The 19,147-nt window shown below is 42.9% G+C and overlaps 1 protein-coding gene across 2 annotated transcripts in view; it reads left to right on the plus strand.

The window, feature by feature from the left end:
• The window catches only part of VXN (vexin), a 72,693-nt gene extending 61,578 nt beyond the window's left edge, over positions 1-11,115 (plus strand). The window contains exon 6 of one of the 2 annotated variants that reach the window (XM_069621131.1): positions 5,694-11,115. In XM_069621131.1, the coding sequence (XP_069477232.1) occupies positions 5,694-5,886 (193 nt within the window). In that variant the 3' untranslated portion in view covers positions 5,887-11,115. The remainder of the gene's footprint in view (positions 1-5,693) is intronic. The other variant, XM_069621132.1, reaches the window with a different exon arrangement.
• The last annotated feature ends 8,032 nt before the right edge of the window (positions 11,116-19,147 follow it).

Raw genomic sequence — 19,147 nt, forward strand, 5'->3', positions numbered from 1 at the left:
TTCTAAGGCAGCTGTGCCCCGGGACACAGTGGGCAACAATAGTCTCTCTGTAAGGAAGTGCCCCCCTTGCGCCGCCCATGGAAAATGTAAAAGAGAACTAGCAGGTGGCCTGGGTCAGAGGTCACCTACTTAGCACAATACAGTTAGAGCGGCAAATTGCAACATTTGGTAACATTAACATCAGCACGTATGAGCTAACAGAGAACTCCGAAATCAAGGTCTTGACATGTTATTTTGATGTTATGTTCTTTTAATATGACACTTGAGAATTCTACTACTGCTCATATGAACCCAAATGGGTGCCAGATAACTAGACCCTGCAACCGCCCAATACACCTCGAGGATTTCTACTCAAGTTGACGTACACGCGCCTCACCTGTTAAGTCAATTCTGTCCATTGAGAATCAACCAACTAACTCGCTTTGCTAAATTAGAACTGTGTGTGTTGCGTTTGAATCATGGGCCCCTTCCTGCGTTTGCACGCTGTATTGCTAACTGCTGGATTCAGGAAGCTGTGTACAACCTGAAGTTACAGGTTCGAATCCCAGTAGGGAATGACTAGGTCTACTTCCGGCCCAGGTTAATAGTGTCAGTGCCTTTGACTTTGGTAATACCGTGTCACTTTATCGCTGCTTTTATTCCTGTACAATCTAATGCAATATACATTTAAATGGTGGCTCTGAGAATATGCACTGAAGCAATACACACACCCATATGCAGTCTATAATGTCTTGCAAACAGTACTTCTCTGGAGCTTAATGAAAAGCAATTCAGAAGCCAGTTGTGTAGATTAAAATCTGCGCTAACACACATAAAGATTCTTCCTTTCCATTGATTAAGGTATTATACTAAATAAAGATACACATAGTAAAGTCTCCTTCACTATTATTACATATTAAGTGTCAGGGACGATTACTTCCCAATAATGGAGTCTGAAACGCTAATCATCTCGTTAAGGAATCGTTTATAGTTTAATAAACAGCTGCAATTCTGTTCCGGGAGCTGCCTTTCACACTCTGTGCCGGATCTGGCAGCGGGCATTGTGACGCCACAAATCAAATACAATGAGTTATTGCAGCCGGGTAGTGCAATAATGTTATCATTAAAGGCGAGTAGCAATGGACATTAGAGACATGCCCATTTTCTCACACTCACTATCAAGCACAGGGGCCATGCCATGTAATCGAATCGACCTGCTTCCCGCATACTCATCAGTCTCCAATTACACATTTACATCTTTCGAGGGTCACTGTAGCACTATTATCAACTTCTTTGTAACTCCTTTGATGCTGTTGGCATATAACCCACGGACAAGGCTATGCCGGAACAGCAAGAACTTGCTTAATCTCTGGCACGTCCCTCAGACAACGCAGCGGCAGAAGACAGAGTAAACAGGCTGTATTTTCCCTGGGGTTGGTCAGTTTCCTGAGCAGCATGACCTCTCATCCTACTTCTGAAGGGTAACTCGCATGCACACAGAGGCCCCTAGACATTGCTGCCAACCTTGGATGTCTTCTGTGTTGCTCCGACCTTGGAAGCTTGAGACACCGCTGCTAAGGTTAACTCATCCTCAGCCACCATGTCTCCTCTATCATCTGACATGGATTGTTTGCAATTGAGTTTTTTCTTATTCATATCATTTTGGCAGACGCCGGTTTCACATATTCAACACTTTCTGAACGCCATATTACGTGAAAAAACATGACATCTTTTCCTCTACTCCTAATGGCCTTTATCATTTCATATCTATTAAGAACGTGTCAGTTTGTAATATTTCTAGGAACAGTTTTCGTTTTAGGGTCTTTACTCTATTGGGCCCAAAATGATTTAGTTGGAATACCACGGGCATGCACTCATTCTAGGTACCTGCTTTAATCCACTTGGTGAAAAGAGAAACAGATTTGAATGTTTTTCATGTAATATGTCCTTGAGAAAGTGCTGAATACACGGAACATGTGTTAGACCAAGTTATTTGCGTAAAGTGGAAAACGTCCCAAACATGAAAATGGAAGCGTAATAATATAAGTATCAGAAACTTAATAACAGTGCAAAGTCCAGAATACATTTCTTATCCATCTATTCACAAAACACAATCACATTCACCCACACGAATGTGACACAGGGCTTCAGATCATGTCTGTTTTGAAGCAATTTTGAAGTACTCGGGAGTTTTGCATGAACACCCAAAACCAAAGTACCTAAGTAACACATCTTTTACCCATAGTTGCTACCTGCTATGAAAAACCTTATCTTAAAAAAAGTAATTTTACTTGATTGAATTAACAGAGTGAAAACATTTGGCAATGGCTCCCCTAAATACAAAATATGCTGCTGCTTGACCACAATCAACATCTAAGATGTGAGATACTGCGAGCAAGACTGTCGAGCAAGGTGCCGCTGTGCACGGGGGAACAGCCTGCGTGTAACGCGCACAGTCCGTGTTTAGTAGTGCTTTATCATTTCCCAAATAAAACATATACAATGCCCAAAATCTGACAATCAAACAAGCCTGAAATATACCACGTGCTTGCTGAAAGCCTCCAGGATTGTAGCTAATAACAAGCTCAACAGTACCTATTATTGTCCTGCTCCAAAACGTGCAACTTAAAGCAATGATAGTGAGTGTAGTGGGCAAGGTAACATTTTCTGGTCCGACTCTTGTGCACCAATAGATACTCTGCACACGCGCCATCGTCAGATAGGGTATCAGTTCCACACTTTGGAGACAAGTGCTCCAAGGTGATCTTGGAAGGGTATGCAAGTCATCCAAAACTGGAACTAATCTACTCCCCAGAGGGAAGAAGATACAGGAGAAGTGGCATCTGATCCTGAACTCATCAGGCCATCAAAGCAAGACAACCTGGAAGTCCTCATCTGGTTGTCCATAGCAACTGATGAGCTAGGTTAATGCTTGGAAAGCTTCCAAGCTTGATATAAAAGAAGCTCACAAATCAATATTTAAAATAAAATGGTTACTGTGCTCCTGGAGTTCTCAGTAAGGATATGGCTGATATAATTAGGAGAAAGGGCAGTAAATACTCAGTCTACGCTGCAACAAGCATGCTAGGATTCCATCCACCATTTGGCGGGTTACTGAAAACATGTTTTCGTAGGTAGGACGAGTAGTCCAGTGCTGTGGACCTTCTCTCCCATAGCTTTATAAAAAAAATGGGCCAGTTGTCAACGAAGGAACTAGTTTGCCCTGAATTTGGAACTCCTTTCATGCATGTATTTTATAAGAAATTGCAATGTAGCGTTTGCTGAAATGTTGGTGGCTGCAAGCACTTTGTTGTAAGAACCCGGGGTGATATATATTACTATAGCACGTTGTTAACACCTTGCAATCTAACAAATTTCATTAACACATTTCCTGGATCGTTTCGATGTATAAATGCTGGCTGTACGGTGCTGACAGTAAAGCTGGTGGTGGCTTCTTTTACAGGGTGGTAGCTCGCCCGTACAGCCTTTGCCCTCCCTTCCCAAACGTCTATACCCTGTTACTTGCCCCCCTTGTAAGGTGGGTAAAATGCAATGCCTCCACCAATGCGTTCACAGTTGACATTTCAATGCTGACATTAAGACGTACAACACCTGGATCAGGTATGTTTAATAGTCTACATATCCAATCAGTCTCCTATTGCACATCCATATGCCTCTAGGGTCGCATTGCATGAGGGCAGACTGCTCATTTGCCACCAGGTTAAGGTATGTCAGGAGATCAGAAATCTAAGTTATAGTCTGAATGGGTATAGATGGAGGATCTACTGTCAATTTTACATATGATGTGTGTCTAGTGGTAGTCAGGAATGAAAAGTTCCCAATGAGCTTGCACACCCTGCCCACTATCTTAGGCCAAAGAAAGCCCAAACATTATCTGAAAGATACTTATAAGGTCTCATAGAGATACACGTGAAATGCATGGTTATTTGTCAATAGATCATGAGAAAAAGAATGACTTGGAATACACAGATACATTTAATTTATAACCCAAGGTATTTCAAGAAATAACTCTCTTCATCAGCGGTATAGTTCTTTATAAATGCTGAAAGTAATAACAAACACACTTATATACGTGGCCATTCAGAAATCACAGTAGCTGAATGCAATACACATACTATGTAATGTGACACCCTAAGCTTGACTAGTTGCCTCATATGTGTCAATTTCCAAAGGGAGCCTTGAAGTTGGTATGACACCAATAGTCAATTCTTGCGTATTCTGTGTCTAGTTGTAAACATCCTGGGTGATCAATGCCACTTAGTACTTTCAGTTAGTATCTATCGAAGCACTCCAACTTTTGGTGGATGAAGGAGCCGAAGTGCAGGGAGATAATTAGAATGGGTCACGCACTGAGGTGCGGAGCCGGAATCATAACTCAGGTTTCGAAATTATTACCACATTCAAAAACATAGCCACTGGACCAAACCAGCCATTTATGCAAGGAAAAGACAGACCTGAAAAATCCCAAAGGGGTAGCATGGGTTATTTGGCAAGCAAGCATCGCAGTAACAGTGGCACCAAAGCAACCTTCAGACTGTGACGCAATTTCATTTCCATGGTAACGGCAAGAGCCTGGGAACCCCATCAAATCTTAAAGAGTTATTTAAGGGGAAACAACTATTTGCTGCAGTTTGTTGGGTTCCGATTGAACCTTGAACTTGGTAGATGACTCAGATGGTTCCGCAAGACGCTCTAGGGATCTAGTGACCCAGCAGTGGAGACTATGCACATACCGTGAGGTATAATCAGGCCATTTATAATGATAAGAAATGGGCGAAATGTGTCAAAACAATTACTAAGCGATGAAATTACTGAATACATTTAGAGAGACGCTAAAGTTGCAAGAGACTGCTTTTATTAGGAGCTCTACAATGGTCATCCATTAGGAGGACCACCAAATCCTAATGAACTTTAACAGAACAATTCTACCTCAGACACATGATACCAATAATTGATAATAGAAAAGCACGGGACTGTTTGATGTCCCAGTGACATGGAGCCCTCTGGCCATCAGGCAATTGACATGAAATGTTTTGTTAAGTGATGGTCATTGTGGCAATTATTGCTCGCTCGACTTTGGCCCTTTCAGTCGCATTCATGATCTTTCCAGTGGGTGCAGCAGGAGCTGCATTTACTTAAGTCAAGCTTCGAATTAGGCACATTTACACAGACTACCAGGTAACACCCAGAGGAAGGCCCGCGTGAAAACCATTATCCCTTCAATTCCTCGAAACAATCGACCAACACACAACACACCATAGTTTAATGATGCCCAGGAGGCATACCAAACATTTAGCCCTGCAGCTATTAAAATGGTGTTAATACACATATAGCCACATATCTCTTGAAAGAGAAGTTTATATCAGTCTGCAGACCCCTTTTCAATTGTGTTTGAGGTTTGGCTAATTGCTGTCAGCGTTGCGTACAATTATTCATTTGTTTATTTACTTTAAAGGGGGTCCGCCACTTCCTCCTCCAATTCATTAATATTAGTTATTTTGATTATGGCACCCTCTGAACGCCACCGGAAGCAACAATGTAGGAAGAGTACCATTGAAATAGCTAACAAAAAACACCTGATATCAAGGACTAGGTACCCCTCTGAGTTTCTAAGAGGGCACTTTAAATGTGAACAATATTTTACTTTATGTTATGTCATAATTAATTCTGTCTTTCTGTCTTCCTATTGCCAGTAGAAACTCGCAAATCCTGCATCGGAACACCACAGAAGACCAGGCGCAGCCCGAAGGAACCGACGCGTCATTGCTCATAGCAGGCCGCAGTGCGTCCTGTGGTACAACAAACATTCTAAGGAAACTGTGGATGAAGCACAAAAAGAGAGCAGCCTATCTCGGCGCAATGAACGGGGCTTTTGAGGCGGACTAAGACCTTGTGCTGATGGTGCTCTTTCGGGTCTGAAACGAGAGCCCTTTTGCACCAGGACAATGCTTCAGAGTCCCACTGTATGACAGATGCAAGGGGTCTGCTCTGTTTCACTGAGCCTGCCTTAAAATCATTTTTTGCCAAAAGTGCTGGATGTGGAACGAGCCATTCTATTTGTATGTTTTGGATTCCATCAGAGTTATATTTGTAACTGGGAGATATGCTTATTATTTTGACTTCTGCACTGATGTGATCACTGGATTTGTGCATTAAATACCACCTGCACCCGTGTCCAGTGAGAAAGTCGCCTGGGAAATGGCCGCCAGGGGGCAACATTTCCCCAAAAGGCACCCTCAGTAAAATCAAACACTTACAACAAATATTCTACGAATGGAGTTTATAAAATAAAATGATACCCCTCCTAGGATATTTGGGGAGGAATTTTAGGGGTCAGGAAACAAAAGTCACCTACCTGGCGACTTTTTCCAGGCGACATTATCACATGGAACCCCGTAGACAAAGTAATGAGTGGCAGACGTCGTTCAGCTAGGACAGCCAAATGTTCACTAACTGATTCAAGTAAATGCAACAAAGCACACCTCACGCACAGGCTCATGTACACTTTACATCGCCTGTTGGCTCTATAGAGGATACTAGGTCTACTGATTTCACTATTCTCCCTATTGCTAGAATTTGAAATAGGTTCTCGTGGTGATTCTAAGGAAGGAAAAGAGGGCCTCATTGGAGCATTAGCCACTCATGTTTCAAAGAAAAAAAGCACAAAGGCTCAATCCAGCCTCCAAGCTTCAAAATCAAAGTACTTCGGGTAATAAAATTCGCTAGTATTTCTAGCAAAACTCTAGCATGCTCCACTGTTTTGAGAACCCATTCCAAATCCTTTTAGAATTCTTACGAGGTCTTCCAGAAACACTATCCAGCAATATTATGCCACACTGTAAGTTTGCTGTACATCAAAATTCGTCCTTTGTTATTAATGGGAGGTTTTGTGACCTGGAGTCTCTGTGATGGACGCTGTTCCATTCCAACCCTTCATTACACTTCTCAAGGTGGGTAATGACACTCCAGCAAACTCAATTTCTCAAAGGAAAACAACCCTAACTGGTTCCTTCCATATCGTTAGATAATTTGGCCGCCCATAACCAATATAAGTTTCCTCTGACTGCGCTGTTGTGCAACGATGCAAGTACCCTTCTATTGTCTATGTTCCTGGTAATGACAACACACACTCTGCGTCGGGGCCTACAGCAAGACAGGGCGCTTGTGTCCAGCCTGTTGCTTAGGAGCACCCCAAGCACATGTCACCTCACATGGTGTGAACTGACCTGTTGATAATTATTGACTTACTGCAGTAATAAAAATGTGCAGTGATACTGACAATTAATGTAGGACCCACATCAAATTAAAATGGCCCTTATTGAAATAATATTTGATCTTATAACCATATTCAATGGTAGTAAATCTATCAGGCATGAATGATCAGTCCCGACCCGGGATACAACTTAATGGTACCATGGCCACAGCCTTTTGTTCATCAAGTTATCCATATTAGAAAGGATCTGACCTATGATTGCCTACTTTCTGTGGGTTTGCAGAACCCTTCATAATATTGATGTGTGCAGCTCTTGATGAATGACCCAGCCTGGTTTTGTATCATCAGCAAAGATAGGAATATTCTGCCACATTGTCATCAATTCTTATGTTAATAACAGCTAAAATAAATGAAAGATTTAAGACGTTAGATGGTACAAACTGTTATAAGGTGTCCTATTAAACATATTTTTATGAAAAATCATGCCCAACTACTAGCCCGGTTTGCTTAATCAAATTACTACAAGAAAGCTGGACCAATAAGAGGCATTAAACCTCGTCTACATCATGTGTGACATTCAACCAACAAAAAGGCCAACTAACGAGTCATACAATAAAATGTGTCCAGATCATGGATATTATGCTTTCAATAAAGTACCCCAGCAGATGTTAATGAGGCAGTAGTAGCTTCAGAACAGAATACATATGGAGTACCCCAGGGGTCACTGCTGCCAATACTACCATGTAACATACGGTTAATGATCTAGAGAAGGAAATCCACAGCTTTATTGTAAAATATGTTTTTCTCCACAATATTAGGGATGGCAGTGAACACTGCAAGGCAACCTCAGAAAGGTTCTAGAGACACTAGAAAGCTGGTCTCCTGCAAAAAGTATGAGATTTCAGTCAAATAAAGCAATGAGCTTGCTAAGTAACAATCACAAATATCACTGCAAAACGGGTTATTGATGTCTGGATTGTACTACATTTGAGAGGGCTCAAGGTGACAAGTGTGCAAAACCTAGATATGAGCGACCAATGTCATTTGGTGGCAAAAATAAACTAAACAAATGCTGTATGAAGTTATATTAAGGAAAAGTGCGAAGAAATAAAAAGGCAATGATTGTTTTTTGCCCATAATATTGTATTCCATTTTGGTCACCCCGGTATAAAAAAGATACTGAGCAACATGAGAAAATGTAAAAGTTACAACACATTAAACAGTTTGAGGGTAATTGATAAAGTGGGCATCATCGAGTAACGCATCTCTAAACCTGACAGGGCAGTACATATAAATATACAATGTTTAACGTCAAGCAAGTCAAACAAAGACACTAATGTGTCCCTTGAGGGCCATTAAGTTGCATATGTCCACCTTAAGAAAGTGCCATTTTACCAATGGTCAAATGCATATGTGCTAACTTGAGGATGGGGATTGTACGCCCTGTCCCTTTTCAGTCCCACTACAAAGCATGAACACTTTATTTCTTACCATTCTAAAAGATCTGACCTAATAACACTTATTTTCTTACAGTTCTTAAAGCTATCGACTTTTACACCCAGGTCCATTGAAATGATTAATAATTACATATGTTTAACTGATCTGTAGCTGCCACCTAATATGGTCTTGCCCCATATTTACATAATGACTTTCAGGACTTAATTCACAGTTTGGAAACTAAATGACCATTGCAGCATGTGGCAATTATGCAGTAACAGGAAGGGTCCACATGACTGTTCAGTTAGTCCCCATTTTGTAGTCCCGTAGGACTGCATGGGGGTCGGTAATTACTACTGTCATGGTTTTTTTGTGGAGTAAACAGGTGAATTTAAGTAGTTTTACAGGGAAACTCTAAATTTGGCAATACCATTACCACCACTTTTTTTACTGCACCATTAAATTCTTAACGACGCTGTCAGTCTTCAAAAATAAAGTATTCACATATTCCCTAAACTGCTCCTAGCTTCTTAGAATCCCATGGTTGCATCCCATCTAGCCCTGTGTATTTATTTGTGATGGATAATTACATTGGTAAGATATACTAAACCTATATCTAAGCCTCACAACAGTAGCAGGGGCATAGTAAAAGAACAACCTGTGCACAGTTTCCCTTATAGTAACTCTGCGCATATATACACATGGTCTAAATTATGTTTCTTGGCCAAGGAAACCCGCAGTGTTCCAGACATGCACCACAGTGGTAGGCCACAGGCCCAGGTCACTCTTCCTTTCAGCAGCCATTCTTGGGGTCCAGGGAAAATAAACTGAGAACATCGTATATTGCTTCAAATCCAACCCAGCTCTTCATTGTTCCAGGCTCTATAAAATCAGTTTTTACGTCTGTTGGGCAATCAATACAAATTAAATATAAAGCTTATCTCTAATAATTCTTTATACAAAACATGTTATTACTAAATACAACGGTTAACTCACAAACATCACAAATCAATATAATCTGCAAATTATCTATGAAGCAGAAAATCAGCTAGTTTGTTCCTTATACAATTCCACACCGTACCACCAATCTGCACCACACATTTTGCATAGTTACCTGTTAGGACCCTCCAGACCTTACTGGCTTCATGACATTTGGACATCCCACCCCTAGCCCCGGATTTTAGCACCTTCACACGAGACGGTTGCCTACAATCGGTGAAACATCAATGTGGTCGTGGAAGGACTGGACAAAGCTCATTTTAAGCGTCTCTCCGCGAGGAACAAAGCTCCTTGAAAACCGTGTTTTAAGGCTGTAGGATGCACCGTTGCAAATATATTTTCACCACAACACACTGCACAGCACCGCGGTAAGGTGACAGTTGGGGAGAGTGCACAGAAGGTCCCAGTATGCTGCAGCACGACAACTCCCGCCTCCCCTGCACGTCTGCCCCAAGATATGTCAGCCCGCCACACGTGCCCATTCTCAGTGCAGTTTAATTCAGAGTCCAAAGCACATCAAGCGATAAGCGACTCGGAACAGCGACCTACAAGATCATTCATTTTCAACAATTGATGAGAATGTTATCATGTCTGTCTACTGAACCTGTGCGGAGTACGGGCACTTTCTGCTAGTAGTAAATAAAATGCATATGCTTCTTATCAAGGTAAATGTCCATTGCTACCTTCCAAAATAAGACATATTTTCAAATAAAAAATAAGACGCACATACTTATATTGATAACGTGTATCAGAAAGGCAGTGAAGCAGCATTTGCGGCGCACATCTACCCTGATCTATTTCAACCTGTGGATAATGCAAGGTCGGCTATTGGTTGCAAGAAGCACTGCACTAACTCGAGCTCAAGAGCGGAGGTCTTGAGGTGGGTTAGTCCCCTTTGGTTCACTGATTTATTGTCCCAAGCATCAGTGAACAAGAACATAGAACCTGCATTCACGGCTACCAATATTTTGAAGTGTCTCTCTCCATACTGGAATATGCACTATTTACGAATCCTCCAGAAAGCTGCTCAATCAGAAGAGAGAACACACAAGCCAAAGCTGCGTAAACCGAACGTATTCTGTCAATTTCAAAGCTGCCAAATATTTTTTCAAAAAAAGCAAAGCCGCCAAATGAAGGATTTTCTAAAAAAAGCGAGCCATGAGAAGAATGGGGGCACAGGAGAATTTTTTTTACAAAGAAAGCTGAGTGACTGAAAAAAGTTTGTAGTGACTTTAATTTATGCTTTAAGTAACAATCTCATCATATGGATTTATGTTGTGAATGTATTTATTGTGCGATTCAGGAATTTGAAGCAGGACAAATATTTCTTTATTTATTTATGTATTTATTTATGTATTTATTTAATGTACATTGCGGGTGTTTGTGGCTTGCATCATCTTTTTAACTTATTTATTTATAATGTAACATTTGGGTGTGAGAGAATGACTGCACACAATAAAATGTTTGACAAGGTCAATTGGGTATCTTGTGTCCACTTTTTTTTTGCTGCTCCAGCAGTCTCTACTAAATTAAGGGAAATGTTGCAATTGTTATGGAAAGATCAATACCGAATGTGTGTCAACAACATATTACGCAAAGCAGCAGTGCCTAGCATTTAGGAAAAAGGTTTAAAGATAGGTTACCCTGTAGAGTACATCTACTTCTGCCGCATACGTTACATGAAGAAATGTACTAGCATAGCACACGCTGGGCACTGAATCACTTCTACCATTGATATAATGAGACATGTATGAAGGCAGTGAATTGAGCCAGTACTAAAAAGTAAGTCTTCCTTAACCAAGACCCAGTGAATAATGACACCACATCCAGCATCAGCGATTCCCAAACGAGTTATTGCATGTCATTGCCTGGTCAGATATCCAGAGTATCAAACACATAGCAAGAGGACATCCGCAACCTCTTTAACTGGCTCCAAACATTGGCAACCAACTCAGTCAGACACTGACAAATTCCTTTGTGTTCATGGGAAGTCTGTGTGTGTGCAGAAAGGGCATGGGTGTGTGGTTTTAGTGCCAGGGTAGCAAGGGGTTACGTCAGGATAGGGATGGTGGTTTCGGGATGGGAGGATCCAGGTCTATGGATCGGGGAAATGTGGTCTCAAGGTGGGGCATTGGATGTTAGAATTTGAGTACTTTTCTTGAGTCAAGGTGCATTCTCAGATTACAGGCCCAGACTGTAATTGGCAAAGCTATGGCAAGGTACAAAGAGTTTTCAGCCTCAGACTTTAGAGAGCAAAACTTCCACTTTGGATAAAAATCTCATCAATCTAAGACTTTAGGTGTCAAAACTGATCATCAGTTTTCACATCATGTCACCCTCATGGAAAATACTCAGGGTCAGACAGGCCTAAGCTTTAGATAGTTGAGAAATCCCTCATGGTTCACACATGTAAGAGGCTACAGCCTTTTATTAAAACATTTGCTAGAGCTCGCACTTTACTTCAAAGGATAATGGGATGCTTAACAAAAAATATGTTAAATTCTTTGTTTCAATTGTTAAGGATTTCAATCAGGCGACACACACCTTGGTCTCGGCCTAGTATGCAGCGCACGACTGAAATGCTTATCTCTTTATATTATATAGATTCAATATTGAGATGGTACACCACTCAAATCACACCCACTTTTGAAATACCCCGGGTCACAATGGACCATGAGCCAGGCTGGTTGGTAAAATACAATATTTATTTATTTTAAAATTCACAAGAAATCAGACAGTTTTTAATATGGGGCAGCAACCACTAAGGGGGTGATAATTACAATGAGAATGTGAGCAATGCACTGGGTTAACCTTCTGGTGCAACATATTCACAGCACGGCGGAATAGGAGCACTTTTTGATTTAGGTAAGATAGCACCCAAGTTAGAATTTCCCCCTGCAATGTTCCTTAACCCACAAATATTTTATTCTGAGTGGATAAACAGAAGCAGCAGGGAATAAGGAATAAGAAACAGGAAACGGAATCTAAATCTGACCTTCCCTCCCCAAATAAGAGAGATAAACCCCTTGCAATGTTATGAAATGACACTCAGAAATGGACAAATAAATAATGAATGTGCGTTAAAAACCTTAAAGTGAATATAATTCCTCACTAAAGCAACAATGCAAAGACACTAACAATCATAAAGAATGGATTGCCAAAAGCATACAGTTCGAAAACGAGTGGAAAGTTCAAAATAGATTGCAGCAAAATGACACGTTGGAAACTTTGTAATTTTTCAATTCCCTCCTGAAATTACCCAAACGGTTTTTAATAAAAACGGGTGAATTACACTGATTTGGAGTGTGGTTTTTGGGCTGGGGGATAGAGGTATATCCCAGAGATATTCTAGAAGTGAAACTAGGTCTCTAGCCCACCAAAGAGGGACACGGTAAGATCCAGGGTTGATTTGCGATTTCAACCCTGTCACCCCAGCGCCCAACCCTGGCAGAAACCAGTCCGATCACTCGAAATAGGACTAATGGCTTAGGATTACACAAGAGAAAATTACTAAAGAGAGATGGCGCTAGCACTAGAAATCAAGGGCAGGGTTGCAGGAATAATTGTAACAGTTTAAACAAGTTATCAGGATAGGGTGGCTTAGAGAGGGGGATAAGGACAAAGGCAAGACAAGGTATACTATGGATTTCTATGGGGTGGTGAGTTATACTCACAGTCCACCTTTTAGTTTTGGGGTTTTTGGACCGTCAATAGGTTCTGGTCACCACATGGTGGCGCGTCTAGCAAACAGCTGGGCAGTTCTGGTCACTGTTGGCACTGGACTGTCACTGGATACTAAAGGTCAGTTGGATGGCAGGATGGCATGCAGTTAGTGGGCAGCAAGCCAGGCTGCTTCAGGATGCAAAAAGGCACCACTGCTTTCCCCTTTTTAATGGGAGATTAGTGGATTTGAGGCCTTGCTGGGAATTGGATCAGCACTGCTTGGGTTTTGAAGTGGGCCCTGGAGTAGGGTCAGCAATGCTTTGGCCTTGTAGTTGGGATCTGGAATCTGGATGGATGGAACAGGAACGCAGCGCAGGAACGTCAGGAAGAGTGTTTGTGTGGAGTCTTGTCAGGGACTCTTATTTATAATGCATGGTGACATCATCAAAGTACATTGCTGGGGCAGGCTTAACTAAACACGCAAATAACAAATGGATTGGACAAGGGTGATAGTCTCCGCCTCGCTCTCAGCTGGTTGGATTTCCAGAAAATGATGTCAGATTTATGATGTGAGTTTTCCAATGTCCAAAACATCCCACAATTACTTTACTTAAAATCCATTTTTGCCCTAAATGGCACCTTCATACAGTGGAAACATCTAAACACTTACATGAGCAGGTTACATATTTTATGCAGCACATAGCAGTCCAATCCTCCAGTTTGGGAGACCTTGTTTCGACTCTTATACCAGTTTATCACGCTTTTCAATGGGATTTATATTACTCAAAATTCTATAACTTTATACATGGGTGTGGATTATCATAAGGGATGTATGTACAAAAATGTGCATTTGCAACATGAATGCTTTTCTTGTAATCCGCAATACTTTGCCATTTCTATTCCCAAGGTGTCAATGAATTCTACCATGTCTTAAAAGAAAGGCCATAAAATCATATTTAAACTATAACATTTTCACATTTTTACAAAGTCTTGCTGCAGAGATAAAAGTCTTTAAAGTTTATTTATGAAATGGTCTCTGGAAGCAAATGGCAATACTTTGTCTGCCATATTTATTCATAGCTTGCAAGCTACCCCCCTAAAGGGCAGGGCCGTCATGGAGATCTCCTCTGAAGGGTTCCATGTGATAAAATCGAGGGAAAAAATGCTGTGGTTACAAAATATCGCGGCAAAAATGCTGTGGTTTTTGCGCCACAATGCATGTAAAGGATGCGGGGGACAACCCTGCAACCCCCGGACCCATTATACCATTTAAGGGGAGCGGGAACACCCTTGCAACCCCCGCTCCCCTTAAATGGTATAATGGGTATAACAGCCACAGGGTATAGCAACCCCGCATATGAGTCACCTTCATACAGTAGTGACGAGACGAAAGAGAAGAAACAGGAAATTGATTTGGCCTCCACAGTCCCGAGGGACAAGGAGAGGCGCGGCGATGGAAGAAAGGATCAGCACAAACTAGTGCACCGAGAGAGAGAGAGAGAGAGAGAGAAAAAAGCAGAAAGGAAGTGATGAGTTACCATTCGCAAAAGACGAATGGATGAAAGGACAGACATTATTGAAATTAGATGGAAAAGGAAGTGATGACGTAAGACCGAGTGAACGGTCTGATGAGGCGCAAAGAAAGGAAAAGGAGAAAGAACAGGACATGAGAGACGAGAGGGTAAGAAAGAAGGACAGTGTCATGAACCATGGACATAGCCCCTTCTGGTCTTCCTGGTCCTGGTCCAGACGGAGAGTGTGCTCCTTGATACTTCCAACATGGCCGTGCCCAGTGCCGTGTTCCGTACTAGCCTGTACGTCGGACACGGCACGTTCTATAAATGGGCCACGTCCCCGCGCCTCTGCGCGTCTCAACGCTATCTCTAGGTAGTGTCTCGACGTGTGTGTGCTGCTCGGCGTTACCCTTCCAAGTTCCTGGCCAACTCCCTTATTCTTTCTTCCCTTTTCCCCTGTTTCCAGTATCTCTTACCTTTCTTCGATCCTCTTCCTGGACGTCCTGGAACACGCGACTTCCTGGAACTTTGAACGCTCGCGCTGGAGTCAGACTCGACTCGCGCGCACTTATACAAGTCCCGGTCCGGCCGGGAGAAGGAGTCCTCCGCGGAACGCCACAAGAAGAGAACTCAGGTGAGCCGGGGGGAAACCTTTGACAGATTGAGACGCCAAACAATCAACACTGATACCGCTATGGAGAAAGCGGTCCAGGACCTCATGTGCGGCATGCAGGAGCTAACAACCGAGGTACAGAACTTAAAGGCAGAGAACGCAGCCTTGAAATAATTAGTGCTGTCACGTGACTCTGCCAATAAGGAAAGCGTGATACTGGGTGGAGTGGTAGACAAATACGATGGCTCGCCAAAATCCTTACGTGGATTTCTGGATTCCTGCTTGGTGCATTTTACATTCAAGCCCTATTATTTTTCAACTTCCAGGGCCAAGGTGGGCTTCATAATCTCCCACCTTACAGGGAATGCGTTATCTTGGGCCACTCCCCTAGTGAACTCTGGAGACGTCCTCCTGGACGATTATGATGCATTTATCCAGGCGCTCAAGTCTATGTTTGACCGCCCCGAACAAGTGTTCAGCGCCCAGGAACGCCTACTTGATTTTCGGCAAGGATCCCAGGATATGCTAACGTTCGTTACCAGATTCAAACAGCTGGTAAAGGAGGCTGATTGGGGCCCTGAAGCGAGTTTCACCTTATTTCGCAGGGGTCTAAATGACGATATCAAGGATGAATTAGCCAGAGTGGCTCGCCCCAGTTCGTTTCAGGCTTTGGTAGATCTAGCCTTACAACTAGACTTTCGTATCCAGGAAAGAAGGGCTGAAAGGAAAAAGGCTAAGACTGCCTTTCAACGAACCCCTCCGGAGTCGACTGTAAAATCCGATCCTGTCTCAACCCCTGATAACGACTCTGAACCAATGCAAATAGGTGCCTTTCGTGGGCCAATTGCTCCACAAGAAAGGATGAGAAGAATTCACACCGGCCTGTGTATGTATTGTGCCTCAGACAAGCATCTTGTTAGAGAATGTCCTTTAGCCCCTCCACGGCGTTCGGGAAACGCCAGCTCCCGGCCCTAGATGGAGCGAGGTTTCGGGAGAAAGATGTCTGCTCCACATCAATCACATCCTTAAACTCTCCTGGACAGAATAACCTGGTGGTGCTACAGGCCTTTCTATCACCCTCCAAGCACAAGACCTATCCCATACTGGCCCTGGTGGACTGTGGAGCTATGGGAATTTTCATTGATCAAGACTGGGTTATCAGACATAAAATACCATATGAGTCACAAAACATTAAACAGCCGGTAGAAGCAATTGATGGGAGACCTCTCTCTTCAGGACCCATAACCATACCGACAAAAGAGGTCCGTCTCTCCATAAACCACCACCAATAGCAGATTACATTCGACATCATCAAATCAGCCCATTACCCTATGGTTCTGGGTATGCCCTGGCTTCAAAGACATAATCCATACATTAATTGGACAGCAGGGTCATTGTTTCTGGGCTCTGAGTTTTGTATGTCCCACTGTTTATCACTGGATCTCTCCTTAACACCAGCTATTGAACATTCAGGAGAGCAAAAAACCTCACTCATGGTTTCCAACATTGTACAAGTCCCAGAGGTCTACCAAGGATATACTGATGTCTTTTCGACTGCCATAGTCCAGGCTTTACCCCCTCACAGACCTGAAGATTGTGCCATTGAGACAGATCCCTCGGCAGTAATTCCCTTTGGCAGAATGTTTATCCTTTCAGAACCTGAGAAAAAGGCCCTCTGAGAATACCTGGTCATCAATTTGGAAAATGGCACCATAAGACCCTCAAAATCTCCAGCGGGTGCCTCATTGTTCTTCGTTCCTAAGAAGGATTCCAAGGAACTCAGACCCTGCCTCGACTACAGTGGTCTAAAACAGTGCACCCTCAAAGATCGGTACCCTCTGCCTCTGATTTCAGATATCCTGGAAGCTGTCAGAGGCGCCGTAATATTCACGAAGTTGGACCTCCGGGGTGCCTATCACTTAATCCGTATCCGGGAAGGGGACGAATGGAAGACCACCTTTAGAACGCCCTTTGGTCACTTTGAATATCTAGTCATGTCCTTTGGATTAGCTAATGCCCCTGCAGTTTTTCAACGTTTCATGGATAGGGTGTTTTCTGACATGCTTTTTCTCTTTGTCATTGTCTATCTAGACGACATTTTGATTTATTCCAAGGATCCCTTGAAACATGAAGAACATGTCATGGCGGTACTACAACGGCTCCGTGAAAACAAGCTCTTGGTGAAACCTGAGAAATGTCTTTTTCACGTGACTTCAGTTCATTACCTTGGATTCATCCTCAGCCCAGAAGGAGTTGGAATGGACCCTTCAAAGGTAAAGGCCATACTGGCCTGGCCTGCTCCTACATCGGTGAAACAGGTTCAGTCTTTCTTGGGACTTGCTAACTTTTATCGAAAGTTCATTCCTACCTTTTCTGAGCTCGTCCAACCGATAGTTGCTCTGATGAAGAAGGATGTTCCCTTCATCTGGTCTTCCTCGCAAGAGAAGGCTTTTCAGCGCTTGAAGACAAGATTCACGCAAGCCACGGTCCTGGCTCAGCCTGACTTAGATCGCCCTTTCATAGTGGAAACAGATGCCTCCAACCATGCCATAGGAGCAGTCTTGAAACAGGTGCTTGAGGACAAGATGGACCACCCAGTGGCTTACCTCTCTAGAACCCTAACAACCAGCGAAACCCATTACTCCGTCCTGGAAAAGGAGCTGTTGGCAATCCACCAAGCCTTCACAGAATGGCGACATTTACTCCTGGGTGCTAGATATCCAGTCCAGGTCCGTACGGACCATCGAAATCTACAAATTCTCCAATCTATGGAGTGCAGGAACAGTCGTCAGGCGCTTTGGGCCTACTTCTTCGCCCAGTACCAATTCCAAATCACTCATGTTCCTGGATCACAAAACGTGATTGCGGACACCTTGTCCCGACGTCCTGACAATTTAACCACTGAAGATAGGACCTATCCTACAATGTTTCCCAACACAATCTTTATAGCTCAAGCGATCAACCTCTTAGAAGAGATTCGAGCCAAAACCCAGTCGTCTGACCTCTGGAAGGACGTCTCTAGGAAGAATCCCTGGAACTTAAGAATCAAGGAAGGATACTTATTCAAGGACAATGCCTTGGTCATTCCCACACCGAAACTTCAACATAAAATAATAACTCTCTGCCATGATACTTTTCATTCTGGACGTCGTGGTGTAACCAACACGCTCCGTCTTATACAAAGACAGTTTTGGTGGCCGGAAATGAAATGCAAGGTACAAGAGTACATCAAGACCTGTACTGTCTGCAGTCAGAATAAGCACGACAATAAGAGACCGGCTGGCCTTCTATTGCAACCTACACTGCCAACAAGACCATGGGAATGTATAGCTACAGACTTCATCGTGAAATTACCACCTTCCCGGGGTTACACGACCATCATGGTAACCACAGACTTGTTTACTCATATTGCACATTTCACGGCTCTCTATAAACTTCCATCCTCTTCAGAGCTCGCAGGAATTTTCCTAGAGCACATTTTCTATCTTCATGGACTCCCTTCCAAGATCATATCGGACCGAGGACCGCAATATATTTCACAATTCTGGAAACATCTCTGTCGTGTTCTAGGGATTCAACGCGGTCTTTCATCTGGATATCACCCACAGACCAACGGGGCCACAGAACGTGTTAATCAAACCCTGGAGCAATATCTTCGTTGTTTCGTAACGAAGGTACAGGATGATTGGTCCCTCCTTATATCCTTGG

The sequence above is a fragment of the Ambystoma mexicanum genome, chromosome 5q, assembly GCF_040938575.1.
Source record: "Ambystoma mexicanum isolate Mex_15411 chromosome 5q, UKY_AmexF1_1, whole genome shotgun sequence".
Lineage (NCBI taxonomy): Eukaryota > Metazoa > Chordata > Amphibia > Caudata > Ambystomatidae > Ambystoma > Ambystoma mexicanum.